This window comes from Raphanus sativus, chromosome 5 (assembly GCF_000801105.2).
Source record: "Raphanus sativus cultivar WK10039 chromosome 5, ASM80110v3, whole genome shotgun sequence".
In the NCBI taxonomy this organism is placed as follows: domain Eukaryota; kingdom Viridiplantae; phylum Streptophyta; class Magnoliopsida; order Brassicales; family Brassicaceae; genus Raphanus; species Raphanus sativus.
In genome coordinates, this window is record NC_079515.1 from 22,253,262 (window position 1) to 22,268,184 (window position 14,923).

The following is a 14,923-nucleotide window of genomic DNA, read 5'->3' on the forward strand; positions in this document are numbered from 1 at the left end:
ACCCCGAAAATCCGAAACCCGAATGGACTGAACCGAAACCCGAATGGGTACCCGAACGCCCAGCCCTAGTTTTTGTATATGAGTAGGCCTTGTTTTTCTTAATTGCCTCCGGTCAGAAAATATTAAGAGTAATGATTTTTGTTCCTATTAAATACAGTGCGGATACAAACATTAGGAGGCTATATATTAATATGTGTACTTGATGAATTCCGTTTTTTTTTTTTCCGTCTATTAATATTATAAAGGGACTAAGCCCAAATTACAATAAACCCATAAAAGAGATCCAACATATATCCCAAATTAAAAAAAAACGGAAAGGCCCAAACAATGGCCCAATTGCAGTCTAACCCAACATCGACCCAAGATCGAACCCTAGTGGTCATGACGCGTCATGAGATCACGCGTAACAAAGGCAAAAGAACCGAGAGGACACATGTTGAAACCTCCACAAAACGAAGTCATGCGTCGCGCATCTACACACGTCTGCACCGCCAAGATTCCCCACCGGAGATAGCTAACCGTCGCTTCACCGGGACACCGAAGAACGCCGGAAACATGAAACCCGACTCCTTCTCCTTCACCATCTTCGCGTGGACTCTTTTCGTCGGAGAGCGTCGTCAGGGACAATCCCAAGAGCGCATCCAGTACCACCGAAGTCGTTATCATCTACCCCATCGCTTTCTTCCCCCTAGAGACCCATCGATCCATCGAGTTCTCGGCCGGAAGTGAAGCCACACCCACTTCCTAAACATCACCGGAACACCGGAAAAACTCCACCAAAGCCGTCGTCGGAGGATGGAAATACCGTACGACGCATGCACCGACAGCCGACCGTGCACCAAGAGATAGATGCCACGCCGGAGACAAAAAGTCGGCCGTCTACCGCAAGACACGGTACGACGCCGGGAACATAGAACAACCACCAAAATATACGGCGGAGGAAGAAAAGAAAAAACAAGAAGAAAAAGAGAGATGCCGGATCGACGGTGACTGTGGAAACCCACCCGTCAACTGAAAAACACAGTCACGGCGAAGGTGGTGTTCTGTTTTCTAGAAAAAGGACAGAACAATTTTAGAGAGAGAGAGTCCCAAACTTTTTGCTTTTTTCTTATCCGAATTCCATTTTGTTCTCAATTCGATGGAAACGTCAAAATAAAAATTCAAATTTAATAGTTGTGTCCAGAAGTCTCATATGTAGTTGACAATAACAATGATATGCAAAACTCATCCAGCAAGATAATAAAGATTCCTGAAGTTGGAATTGATTATTTGACCAGTACGAATTATTAAACATGTTGGCGATAAGTACTTAAAAACATTATTATGTGACAAAGTGACTAGAAGAATATTATATAGATCCACGACAATTAAAGAAGCATAGGAAAAAGCGTCAGGAACCGCTCTCGATCAGTTCTCACAATATTTTGTGGTTTTGTGAGATTCACACTATCGAATATATTGAACTAGTACTTGGAGAAAAATACTCGAAATTGAGAGGGTCACGTTTGAGTTCTACTATAATGTGCCTATGACTTGATCTCCAAATGATCTCTTAAGATTTTTTTTAATAGAAGAGACGCATTACAACATTTGGTATAGTCATGTTTCATCATTACAATACTTCTTATATGTTGGTCCATATAAATATATAATAAACTTTTTGTTAAATTAATCATAAATTAATTATTAATGTTTTTCATTATTTCTTTAAATAAAATTACATAATTGCTTAATGTACCTAAAGTATATATATGACAATTAATAATTTTCAATAATAAAAATTTGATAAAAATTAGAATAGTATCCTCTATCATTTTTTAAAAAAAATTAACTTATTAAAATAAATTAATAATAAAATTTTAGATTTTCCGTATGTGTTATATTTTGAATTTTTAAAAATGACTATAAATTACTAAAACAATTAAAAATCTCACATTAAAATTTTTGTGACCATGATTTAAATTTTGTTACGACAAAATACAAATGATTACAAAATCATATAAGTAGGAAGTCTCATTTAAATTAAACTACATACCATACAATATATATATATAATATTTTTAAAAAACAATTTCGAAGCTTTGAACAATCTTTTTTGATTCAAGTTTTGAACAAATATTGACAACTTAATATTAAATTTTAAATTTTGAATCGATTTTTTAAAAATATATATATAAAAATTACTAAATTTATTAAACATCCCACAATTAAAATTTTGTTACCAGTAATTCAAAATTTTTGTTATAAAAGATACAAATGATCAAAAAACAATATGAATAAAAACATTAGTTAATAGATATCAATATTAAAATATAAATATCATTTAAATTTAAGTATTTACCATATAAAATAGAAATAGTTTTTGTTTGGATTAATAAAATTTATTTAGGTGTTGGCACCATTTTAATTATATACATAATAGTTATTGAATCTTTAATTATTTAATATATATTTATTATTTATAATATGTAAGAACATATAATATGTCAAAATAATTTATATATAATGTTTATTCCGTGCAAGGCGCATATCTTAACCTAGTTCATTAATTATTCTCAATGATGATTGTTTATGTTAATATAGATAAATTTCCAACCTAAAATCAATTGATAATTGATGATAACAGGAGTGACTCATTTATTTTATTTTATGTATTACTTAGTTTGTAGTACCATTACCACCTTGTCGATTTCTTGTTTCTTTTGGATTGAAAACATACGATTTACCAAGTTTTAAGCAATGCAGTAGCACGAGGATTATACTATTACGGTATCCCAGATTTGAACATATACATGTCCATGTCTTATTCAGTTGGTCCACATGTGTATATGAAATGTAACAACAATTGTAGTTTATTATGTATGACCTGATCAACTTATTTCACTTAATCCACATACAAAAAGAATTCCTTTCAGTAAGTTTCAACGTCATAGAGGCTTTTGATGAGACAAGAAACATAAATTTGAATAGCTTGTATTATAACCAAGCACTGTGACACTTACATTAGACTCTAATTCTGCAACAGAGAAAGATCTCTTAGGTTTACGAGGTGGGATTACACTTAAAGCCTGAGCATGCAGAGGAGAGACAGGAATCCAGGCTCTGGAGTAGATGGGTTCCTGAACTTTTCGTTGAAATTCCAGAGACTGCTACTGTTTTTTTTTTTTTTTGCTTATTGAGACTGCTACTGTTGGTTCTCTAAAAGGTTTGAACAGGCGAATGTTACTTCATATGAATATAGGATTCTCAAGACATCTATTATTCGTAGTAGCAGTTTCAGTGTCCTTCCATCGCGTGATTGTAAGGGTATGACTGGTTTCCGCTACCACCTGCTACCACCCGCAAACGTAACTTTTACGGTTGATAGCGGTTAACAACGTTTCGAAACAATCATACAAACCACTAAAAACCGCTACAAATTGCTTCAAATCACTTCAAATCGTTTTGAACCTTTTAAAATTAAAATCTCGTTTCAGCTAACGTTTGCCATTGCGGATGAACAAATAAATATAAAATTATTTTTAAAAAACTTAAAATGAAATATTATAACTAAAAATATATACATATTTTATATATTAATTTAAAATCATAAACATTATTATATTTTTTTATAAAAACTTTAAACTAGCTATTCATTAGAACTTTTAAAAATTGATATACATATATAAAGATATACACATATATAAAACATAACAAAATGTTCTTTTAAAAGTTTTAATATAAATCAAAACAATTTTTATTAAAATTATAACTTTCAATTAATTTAAAATTAAATAAATAAACATAATACTTTTATTAATCTATTATATTGATAATTATTATATTTTATAATATTATAATATTTTAATATTAGTAATTTATTTTTAAACCGCTGTAATATCTTATAACCAATCAGTCACAAACATTGCAAACGCAACAATTTTTAAACGTTATACCAATTATACAAAATACTTAATAACTTTTAAACCGCAAATCATCGGTATCCGTAAACTCATGCATTTACAACCAAAACCGCGCACCGCAAAATTAATCTTGTGTTTGCATTTTGAATAATGGGTACAGATTAGTTTAACTAAGGTCTAGGCCCAACATTTTGAAGGTTTGGCCCACATGATTTTCCTGACTGATGTAAATCCACGAGGACCAGATTGAAACTGCTTCACACTCAGACCTGGTGGCTTTCGACATTTTTGATCCATAGAAATGGCTTCTTCTTCTTCGTCTCCGTCTCCTACGGCAGCGATGAAGGAAGGAGAGTACGCAAACTGGGCGGAGCTTCCGCCGGAGCTGACGTCATCGATTCTCCACCGGCTCGGCGCGATCGAGATAGTGGAAAACGCACAGAAAGTGTGCAGATCGTGGCGTCGCGTCTGTAAAGACCCCTCGATGTGGCGCAAAATCGACATGCACAACCTCGGAGACTGTGAAGACATGTACTACGAGAAATTGTGCCGTCACGCAGTTGATCTTAGCCGTGGCGAGTTGGTTGAGATCAACCTCTGCCACTTCGCTACTGATTCTCTCCTCAATTACATCGCCGATAGGTTCCGTCTCTCTCTCTCTCTCTCTCAATGTGACTCAGAATCTTCGTAAATTTTGTTTCTTTTTTCAATGGGCCTCTTTGAATCTTTGTGTAGAGAAATGGGTTCGCTTTTGATTCAGTTGGGTTTTGCTCAATTTAGGTTTAATTGTTGATTCTAATTTTTTGCTTCTGAGCCCTAAATGTGTTAGCTTTGAGTTATTAGGATTGTAGGAGAAGATGATTCTAACATTGTTATGCTTCTGAGGCCTCAATGTGTTAACTTTAGGTTATTGTACTGCTGAGGAGAAAATGTTTTGTAATCATATCCTTCTTAAAAGTTGCTTAAGTATTACACTCAGCTATTTTCAGTTCAAGTAACCTGAGAAGCCTTAAAGTTGCAATGTGCTATGAAATAACAAGCGAGGGACTTATGGAAGCAGTTTCGAAACTTCATTTTCTTGAAGTTCTCGAGGTTTCGTACTGCTCGGGATCAGGAGAGTCTCTTAAAGTTGTAGGCCAGTCTTGTCCAAATCTGAAGACTCTGAAGAAAAACTGCGTGGGTTACAAACGTCCTCGAGACGAATGTGATGATGTTGCTCTAGCAATCGCTGAAACAATGCCTGGACTTTGCCACCTTCAGCTTTTCGGGGACAGGTTAACAGATGTTGGGTTAAACGCCATTCTTGACGGTTGTCCTAACCTGGTACATCTTGATCTGCGCCAGTGTTTCAACGTTAACCTTGTTGGGGATCTGGAGAAGCGGTGTCTCGAGAGGATTAAAGTTGTGAGATGTCCTAATGACACGGTTCATGATTACCCATTCGATGCAACAGTTAATGACGTGTGTTCATCCGACGATGAAGACCTTTATGGTTTATCTGATGTTGATATAATGTCAGAAGATGAGTTTTACTATGATGACCTCTCAGATGCCAGTGACAATTCTGACTTTGACCCGTACTATTATTATTAGCATGATCTGTGTTTCTAAACCGTTTTCAAACTCGTTAATGACTCTCCTTTAAGCATATGCTTTACTTTCGTTGGACTTCATGTGTGTGTCCTTGTGTAATGTGTGTGTGTGTGACCTTTAGCTGTATTTTCTATATGCCTTTTTCTTTCTGGAAGGTCAAAATGATGTGATTAGTTTCATCTTCCCTTGACTAAATATGTTCAGAGTGTATTTTGCAACATCAAAGAAAGCAAGCATTGTGCTTGTTATTCAGTTAGAATTCTCCAAAAGAAATTGCTTATGCTTGTCCACCAAGATCAAAACTAAACTTTGTAATAATACTGATTTGTCTCTGTTAACAATCAGGAAACTCTAAACATGAATCAATCTCTTTGATCCTTACTGCCTCAAATAAAACGTCCCACAACTTTTACAAAAAGGCCCACAGTAGAAATGTTGCGAAACACAATAAGGTAAATATTCTAAGAAGAAGGTCCAAAAGGCTTAATGCAATTGTTCTGAGTAGGCCTAGTTCTGAGCCCGAAGATGTTGTAGAATCCGGTGGATGAACTGTTGATAGCAAAGCCTCTCGTTACGTTATCTTCACGTTACCTACATGGAAGAACTGGACAAGATGTAAGACTTTATTACAACTCCCCACTTGATAAAAAAAAAAAAAAAGGTATTACAAGAAAGACCATCGTAGCTAGCTAGTTGATAAAGTAAAATATTTCGACTTTGGTCAGATGATCAGTCCAACACAGAGGCGTGCCTTAATGTTATTGGTATGTATGTGCACGTTGACATTTTTTATAACTACGTCTTTGATCTCATAGATGTTAATGTAAGATAAGCAAGCTATGCTATGTAGAACACACAGTAGTACAGGGTTATTCAAATCCAAGAAATACGACTATATTTATTCTTTTAAAAGCTCTTACAAGTTCTTATTAAAAGCAATAATTCAAACAAGTTCAAGACAAACTTCGACTTGTTTGCTAGTCAACTCGTTCAGAGATCTAAGACAGACTCTGAACCACCTAAGCTCTTAACCCCTAGATGCTTTGCTTCTCCTTCTTAGGACATACAAAACTCTCTATTGCTAAAAGTTCTCCCTGTGTGTTAACCCCTAACACAGTGCCACGGCTTCCTTATATATCTTTGAGGAAGCCCTAGATCTAATCTAACTACCCAATGGAAACTTTCCATTTCTTTTACTTCAGCGAATAAGCCAATCTTCCTTTTTCTCTTTAGATTGATTGCTTCTTCTTCAAGTCTTCCTTTAATGTCCCTCTTCATTAAATCTTCTTTTAATGCATCGGTCTTGATACGTGCTTCTCACGAACCACCTCTCTGATGTAGTAGTTCATGTCACACTTCATGAACTACTTCAGCTCTGCTACATCATCGTCTTTCCATACACCTTCAATCTCCCCCTTTTTAATTCGTCGTCTCACAAGTACCTGAGATAGAAGACAAGAACAAACCACACACAACAGCCCAAGTATATATGTCTAAATGTTAATTCAACCAACTCAAGACAATTAAGAACATACTTATATTATCCTAAAAACGGGTTCAAGCAAATTAATACATAATATCAAAAGATAGCATATGCAAATGCTCCCCCGTAATCTTAGCCAGTCTGAAAACATGGATAACAAGGAATTGCAACAAGTGGTGCAATTGAAATAACATAGACATAAAAAAACAAAGCAACATAACACAGCTCTCCCACAATCTTGGTCTTCTTAGTCTTCTTCTTCTCCCCCTGCTTGTGAGCACACGGATTAAAAACACCAAGTAAAATACATCATATATTCATAGAGAGAGAAATACTAACCTGCTACAGCGCTCTGAAGATCCTGAACTATCTCAGCTAGCGCTTGAAGAGCTCGTGTTGTGTCCTGTAGTGCCACTTGCAAATCAACACGGTTAAGTGGTCCTTGAGGGATGGCAACTGATCCAAGCTCATAGACAGATACGCGTCGTGGTGCAGTCCTGGAGCTTGGTGTAGCAGTTCGTGGAGCAGGGCTCAGAGCAGGAGATGACTGACGTGTTGTCCTGGCAGAGCTTCTCTTTGGTTCACCTCTAGATGGTGCCTTTCCTTTAGCTAGTCTCTGTTCATAGATCTCACCCACTCGTGTATCCTTCTTGTAAGGAACCGGACTTTGAAGCTTGTCACTGGGATAAGATGGAACTGCATGCTGGCTTTGGAGAAGTGCCATGATCAATCGAGGGAAGATCAACCAACGTGCATCATTGACCTGAGTCACTCCAAGATTGAGAATCTGTCTGAACATCATCTTACCCAAATCAGCACGGACTCCATGAGCCATCTTGTAGATCAGCCTTGCCCTCTCAAGTGAGACATACGTCTTGTGAGTAGAGGGAATCCAGTTATAGGCAGCTATGATCATCAAAACACCGTAGCATGAAGTAAGATCCGCTGTAGTGAGACCTTCCCATTCTGTCCTCGTATCTCCAGTGATGAATGAAGCCAACTCGGTTACTGAGATTTCATCCAAAGTTGCATCTTCCTCCACTTCATCCTCAGAAAGTGGTTCCCAATCTATGGTATTGTTGATGAGCGCAGGTGAGAACTTGTACGTTTGTCCTCTCACAGAGACAATTACTTCATCAACATCTGCTTCAGCTTTGGTACACGGCAGACCTGCATAGAACTCAGCTACAACTTGCTCAACATACACGGCAAGATTCGAGACAGTTGATTCCATAGACCCCTTTTTAATAACCGCCAAGTACCCCCACTAATCAGCCTCCTTCAAATCTACCGAACGCTCAGCAAGTACCTTACGCTTAAGGAACTGATCATACCTTTTCTTGATGAGAGGAGGCATTGGTTCAGCACTTTTGTCACCAGACCTTCTCGATCTCAAACGAGGTGAGGCTTCTGCTTCCTTAGCCAAATATGGAGACTTGGCTGCATCTCCTGGTGTGAGAAACTGAGATTGAGTTGGTGTACTAGACTCCCCTGTCTTCCTCTGTTTTGCGGAACGCAACCCTAATCGCTGCAGCACTCGTTTCTTTCTCACTTCCTTCTGTGAAGCTTCATCATCTTTGGGTTCGTCATCACCCGCCTTGCCGGATTCAACATCAGCTCCACTCTGTTCCTTCTCATCTTCAACGACCACCATCTGTAAAGCAGACTCATCCTTCTCTTCCGACGATTTATCAGTGACCGGAACATCTTGAATGTCAGCATTAGAAGATCCATTAGCGGTTGCAGATCTGCTTCAGGCACTTTCGCAGATGGCTCTTCCCCAAGACCCGGAGTTCTTTCATCGCTATCTTCTGAAGCAGCTTTCTCATTCGCGGTGTTGAACGAGTCAAGCTCCTCAGTCACCTCAGGAAGTACATCAGAAACAGGCATATCGTTTCTCGGCGGAGGCGATTCAGGTTCGCCATCAGAGAGTGACCTCCGACTTCCTTCAGCCTCTGCATGCTTCTCTTCCCTGGATGATTCGGCTTGTTGAGCTGATTTCTTTGCTTTCACCATGATAGATGTCAGTTTCTGTGTGAAAATCGTGTGAGAGATGAAGAGAGGCTACGAGATTGAGCTTCTTAAGCACGATGGAGATTTTCTAGGGCTTGTTCCCCACTACTTCCCTTAACGGAATAAAACTGAATCAACTTTTCTGATATTGCAGATCTGGTCCCTGACTTTTTATCCTCTCATTTGTATTCCTACAACATTTAATTTCTCTCATCCAAACACATAGACATTAGGCACATTCGTGAATTATTAATGTATCATCAGACTTTCAAGATAGTAATAAAACACGAGTCACAACTCACAATTGGCTGAATCAAAATTAATATAAAGCATTAGATTAGTTCAGTTCAGTTACCATTCATGTGAAGTGCTTCATGAGTTGCCTCAGTGCTTGATTCAAGCTGCACATATAACTCTTCCTAGATCTTATATTCTGGTGCAGCCGATTGTCTTTTTATGGCTAGCTTTCACATTGATATGCCTTCATCAATGCTGCCGGTTTTCATTCTTTATTCTCGCGCTGTGAAACCCCTGTTGTTTCCCATCATGAATCTATCAATCAAACCTTTTTTTTTTATTTTCTGAGCATCTTTCTGTAACATTTCTGGCTCTTTTTATTGAGAGGGGGGGGGGCACAGATTGACGTGAAACCTGTACCATTACACCACTGACGGCATATCAAGCAGCTCTTTTCCACAGCTTTTTCGGTTCCAAAACCAATCTGAATTATATGTACATCCCGAACCAGCACATGCACTACTCTCTGCACAACTTGACTCAACAATCAAGGTTACACACACCAATTGCATTTCTTAGTGTGATAAATCGATTAAATTCAAGAGATTTAGTGAATATATCAGCCAACTGCAAATCAGTAACTACATGTTCGATTACTACCTGATTGTCTTCAACTAATTCTCTGATGAAGTGGTGCCTTATGTCAATGTGCTTCGTCCTTGAATGTTGGACCGGATTCCTCGAGATGTCAATTGCACTTTTGTTGTCACAATACACAAGAAAGGGACCCGATTGCATTCCATAATCAGCTGACATCTGCTTCATCCAGATAAGTTGTGAGCAACATCTACCCATGGCAATATATTCTGCTTCCGCCGTAGAAAGTGATACAGAGTTCTGCTTCTTGCTCAGCCACGAGATAATATTGTTTCCAAGAAAGAAATATCCTCCACTGGTACTTTTTCTATCATCAGCACATCCTGCCCAATCAGCATCACAGTATCCCACCAAGTTGTTGTTGGAATTCTTCGAGTAATACACGCCCAAGCTCTCTGTTCCTTTGACGTACTTGATAATCCTCGTTACTGCATTCAGGTGTGATACCTTAGGCTTGGCTTGATATCGTGCACACACACCAACACTGAATGACAGATCTGGTCGACTCGCTGTCAAGTACAACAGACTACCAATCATCCCTCGATAGAGCTTGACATCCACATCTTCTCCTGCTTTATCTCGTGAAAGCTTCAGTGATGTACTCATGGGTAATCTTAAAAACTTTGGAGTTCTCCATACCAAATCGCTTTACCAAACTGTTAGCGTATGCACTCTAAGAGATGAAGACACCTTTCTCTGACTGGAACACTTGAAGTCCAAGAAAGTACTTCAGTTCGCCACACATGCTCATCTCAAACTCTTGAGTCATATTCTGAACAAACTCATCAACCAGCTTCTGTGACGTGCCTCCAAAAATAATGTCATCCACATAGATTTGAACGATGATTATATCTTTTTCAACCTCCTTGAAGAATAGTGTCTTGTCTATGCTCCCTCTGATGTACTCCGCTTCTAGCAGAAACCTTGTGAGTCGTTCATACCAGGCACGCGGTGCTTGCTTCAAACCATATAGTGCCTTCTTCAGTCGGTACACGTAGTCATGATGCACTGGGTCCTCAAATCCCTTTGGCTGCTCAACATAAACTTCCTCCTGAAGTACTCCATTGAGGAAAGCACTTTTCACATCCATTTGATGCACTTTGAAGTTCAGAATGCACGCCATTCCCAGAAACAGCCGAATAGATTCCAATCTTGCAATTGGAGCAAAGGTTTCTTCAAAGTCTACTCCTTCAATCTGTGAGTATCCTTGAGCTACAAGCCTTGCCTTGTTACGAACTACTTCTCCATGCTCATCAGTCTTGTTCTTGAAGATCCATTTAGTGCCAACTACATTTACTCCTTCAGGTCTAGCAACAAGTTCCCACACATCGTTCCTGGTGAACTGCTCAAGTTCTTCCTCCATTGCGACAATCCAATATTCATCACGTAGTGCTTCAGTGTGTGTCTTAGGTTCTATTGATGAGACGAAACATGCGAACTGCACCATTTCTTTAAAATTGATCACCTTTCCACGCGTTTTTCGTCCTTCTTCAATCCCTCCAATCACACTAGACTTCGAATGATTGCGATGAACTTGCTGAATCACTGGTTGAGGTACTGTATCTGTGGTAGGACCTTCCTCAATGACTTCAGTAGCAGCTACAGATGATCCACCTTCTTCCTCGTCATCTGATCCCAAGTCATCACCTACAACCACAGACAAATCATCAAATACAACATTCACTGATTCTTGAATTGATTCTGTTCGCTTGTTGTAGACTCGGTATGCTGAGCTAGACTGTGCATAACCCAGAAAGAATCCTTCATCACTTCTTGAGTCAAACTTCCCAAGGTAGTCCTTGTCATTCAGTATGTAGCACCTGCATCCAAAAACATGAAAGTAACTAAGATTAGGAGTTTTGCCTGTCCACATCTTATATGGTGTCTTTGTTGTCCCTTTTCTGACATACACACGGTTGATTGTGTAACACGCTGTGCTGATTGCTTCAGCCCAGAACCTCTTGGCTATCTTGTTACCATGAAGCATTGCTCTTCCCATTTCCTGTAGAGTTCTATTCTTTCGTTCAACTACTCCATTCTGCTGAGGTGTCCATGGTGCTGCAAACTGATGAGCTATTCCTCTTGATTCAAGAAAGGTAGTCATGGCTTCATTCTCGAATTCACCTCCATGATCACTGCGTATCTTCTTGATTCCTCCCTTTTCATTTATGAGTTGAAGTGCCCAGATTTTGAAACTTTCAGACACTTCTGACTTTTCCCTGAGAAAACGAACCCAGGTGAATCTGGTGTAGTCATCCACTAGTACAAACACATACTTCTTTCCTCCAATACTCTCGGTTTGCATAGGACCCATGAGATCCATGTGAACTAGATCCAATGGTGCCTTTGCCTGAACATCTGGTACCTTCTTGTGTTGTATCTTGACTTGCTTTCTTTCATTGCATGCACCACACACAATCTTGTCATCAATCTTGAGTTTGGGTACTCCTCGAACCAAGTCGTTGCATACAAGATTCGTTAGATTCCTGAAGTTCATATGTCCCAAACGTCTATGCCATAGATCAATATTCCCTTGAGCTGGCAAGCACTTAACCTTCTTTTCCCACATGTAACAATTATTGCCAGATCTCACACCTTGTAGCACTGTTATACCATGTTGATTTATTGCACGGCAATCAATTGCTGAGAAGCACACCGTGAGTCCGTCATCACACAGTTGACTCACGCTGATCAAGTTAGCCTTCAATCCTTTGACAAAGTAGACATTCACCAATTTAGGTACTTCTGAGTTACACGTTGTACCTTTGCCTTGAATGACACCACAGCCTCCATCTCCAAAGGTTACCTTTCCTCCTTTTACTTTTGACACTTTGTCTAGATACTCAATGTTTCCCGTCATGTGACTCGAACACCCACTGTCGAAGTACCATGGTTCCTCGGATTCGGAATCACTCGCCACTCGTGCCATGTTACATCGAACGGTACTTCTTGGTTCAGTCACTATCTTAGGGTACAAGTCATTTTTCTTCATCCAGCCTCGAGAATTCTTGCCTATTCTCCAAAACTTGTGTTGTCTCCATACTTGTTTGACCCGTTCCAGATACTTGTAGCAATACCTCTTGTAATGACCAAACTTTCCACAGAAGAAGCATCCACTCATCTGAGCTGGAGTAGTTTGTGTCTTGGTTTCTTCAGCATGCGCAAAACCTCCAGATACAAAGCGCGTTGTACCTGTTGAACTACTCTGTCTTCCAGTGTAACCAAGTCCCATCGATGAGCTTTCAGTTCTTCCACTGCTCAGAATCTTGTCAAGTTGCTTGGTTCCCGTGAGCATCTTAATCTTCCGATATTGCTGATCCAATTCAGCTTGAAGATCAGCTGCTTTCTTTCTTTCAGTAAGTAACTCTTCTCTGAGCTCGTCCGCTTGCTTAGACAGGACCAATTTTTCTTTGATCAGATTCACACTTTCCTTGGCCAACTCAGCTTCCCTGTCGAGGTCATCTTTCAACACTTGTACTTCAACTTCCAGTCTTGCCTTCTCTTTAGCCAATGCCAAATTCTCCGTTCCCAGCTTCACTAGCGTCTCTCGAACTTCCTTGTAGCTTTCATCTAAGTCATTTTCTTGCTCAACATCACTCTCAGATCCTGACTCACATTCCACGATTCCTAGAAACGCCACAAAGTTGTTCACTTCCTCTTCACTCTCGCTGTCGGACTCGCTGTCATTGATTCCTATCATGGACTTTTCCGGCTTTCTCCTACCATCCGACTTGCATTCAGCTTGAGTGTGTCCATATCCCTTGCAGTTATGGCACTGAATCTCTCTTCTTTTCACTGTGTGACACTCAGTTCGAAAGTGACCATACCCCTTGTATTCATAGCACTTAGCATCATTCTTCCTGTAGTTCTTTTCTGGCTCGGACGTCTTCCTACCTTGGCCAAACTTCTTCTGCCCATTCTCCACTTTTCGTAGAGCTCTATCAAACCTTCTGACCAGAAGACTTACAGGATCATTATCATCCATATGCTCCTTTTCAACTGATGCAAGAGCAATTCCTTTTTCCTTCATTCCACCAGACACACCAGCCACTTCCATCTCATGAGCTTGTAACATTCCAACCACTTCATCAAATGTCATCTCGTCAGTGTTACAGGAGACGGTCATAGCTGCTTTGTATGCCATGAACTTAGACGGCAAGCACCTCAGGAACTTCTTCCCAAGTTTCTTCTCTTTGTATTTCTTCCCAAGTGTAAGTGCTTCTTGTGCCAGTGAGCTAATCTTTGAACTGAAATCTCCAACAGATTCATTCTCTTCCATCTTTAGCTCTTCAAATCTTGTTGCAAGCATATCCTTTCTAGAACTCTGAACCTTTGAGGTTCCTTCAAAATGCTTCTGCAGAATATCCCATGCATCCTTTGCTGCCTCGCATCCTTGAATTAGTTCAAACTGCTTCCTTGCTACACTGCAATGTATGACAGTTAGTGCACGAGCATTGAACTTAGCCATCTTGTTCTCATCATCAGTCCAGAGTTCCTCCAGTTTTGGAACATCTGTCCCATCCTCGGCTCTTGCAACAGGTGATTTCCAACCAGATTCCACAGCCTTCCACGCCAATGGGTCAATGCCCTTGATTGTAGCCTTCATGCGCGCCTTCCAGAATCCATAGTTTCCTACTTCAAGGATCACCTTGGAACTTATCACCAATTCGCGATAGCTATCCATCTTACTCCGCAGGATCTACCTGTTTAAATAAACAAAGTACAGATACCTGCTCTGATACCAATTGTTAATGTAAGATAAGCAAGCTATGCTATGTAGAACACACAGTAGTACAGGGTTATTCAAATCCAAGAAATACGACTATATTTATTCTTTTAAAAGCTCTTACAAGTTCTTATTAAAAGCAATAATTCAAACAAGCTCAAGACAAACCTCGACTTGTTTGCTAGTCAACTCGTTCAGAGATCTAAGACAGACTCTGAACAACCTAAGCTCTTAACCCCTAGATGCTTTGCTTCTCCTTCTTAGGACGTACACAACTCTCTATTGCTAAAAGCTCTCCATGTGTGTTAACCC

General features: G+C 39.3%; 2 protein-coding genes across 2 annotated transcripts; one reads left to right on the forward strand and one right to left on the reverse strand.

The window, feature by feature from the left end:
* The first annotated feature begins 4,152 nt into the window (after positions 1-4,152).
* Positions 4,153-5,676, forward strand: LOC108857216 (F-box protein SKIP19-like). Its single transcript, XM_018631167.2, has 2 exons — positions 4,153-4,544; positions 4,892-5,676. Exons 1-2 carry the CDS (start codon positions 4,204-4,206, stop codon positions 5,493-5,495), a joined length of 945 nt encoding a protein of 314 aa, XP_018486669.1. The 5' UTR covers positions 4,153-4,203; the 3' UTR covers positions 5,496-5,676.
* Positions 5,677-7,225: 1,549 nt separating this feature from the next.
* Positions 7,226-8,212, reverse strand: LOC108837691 (uncharacterized). The gene is made up of 2 exons (XM_018610715.1): positions 7,318-8,212; positions 7,226-7,245 (listed from the first exon to the last, which is right to left on the reverse strand). The coding sequence occupies exons 1-2, from the start codon at positions 8,210-8,212 to the stop codon at positions 7,226-7,228; spliced, it is 915 nt and encodes a 304-aa protein (XP_018466217.1).
* Positions 8,213-14,923: the final 6,711 nt, after the last annotated feature.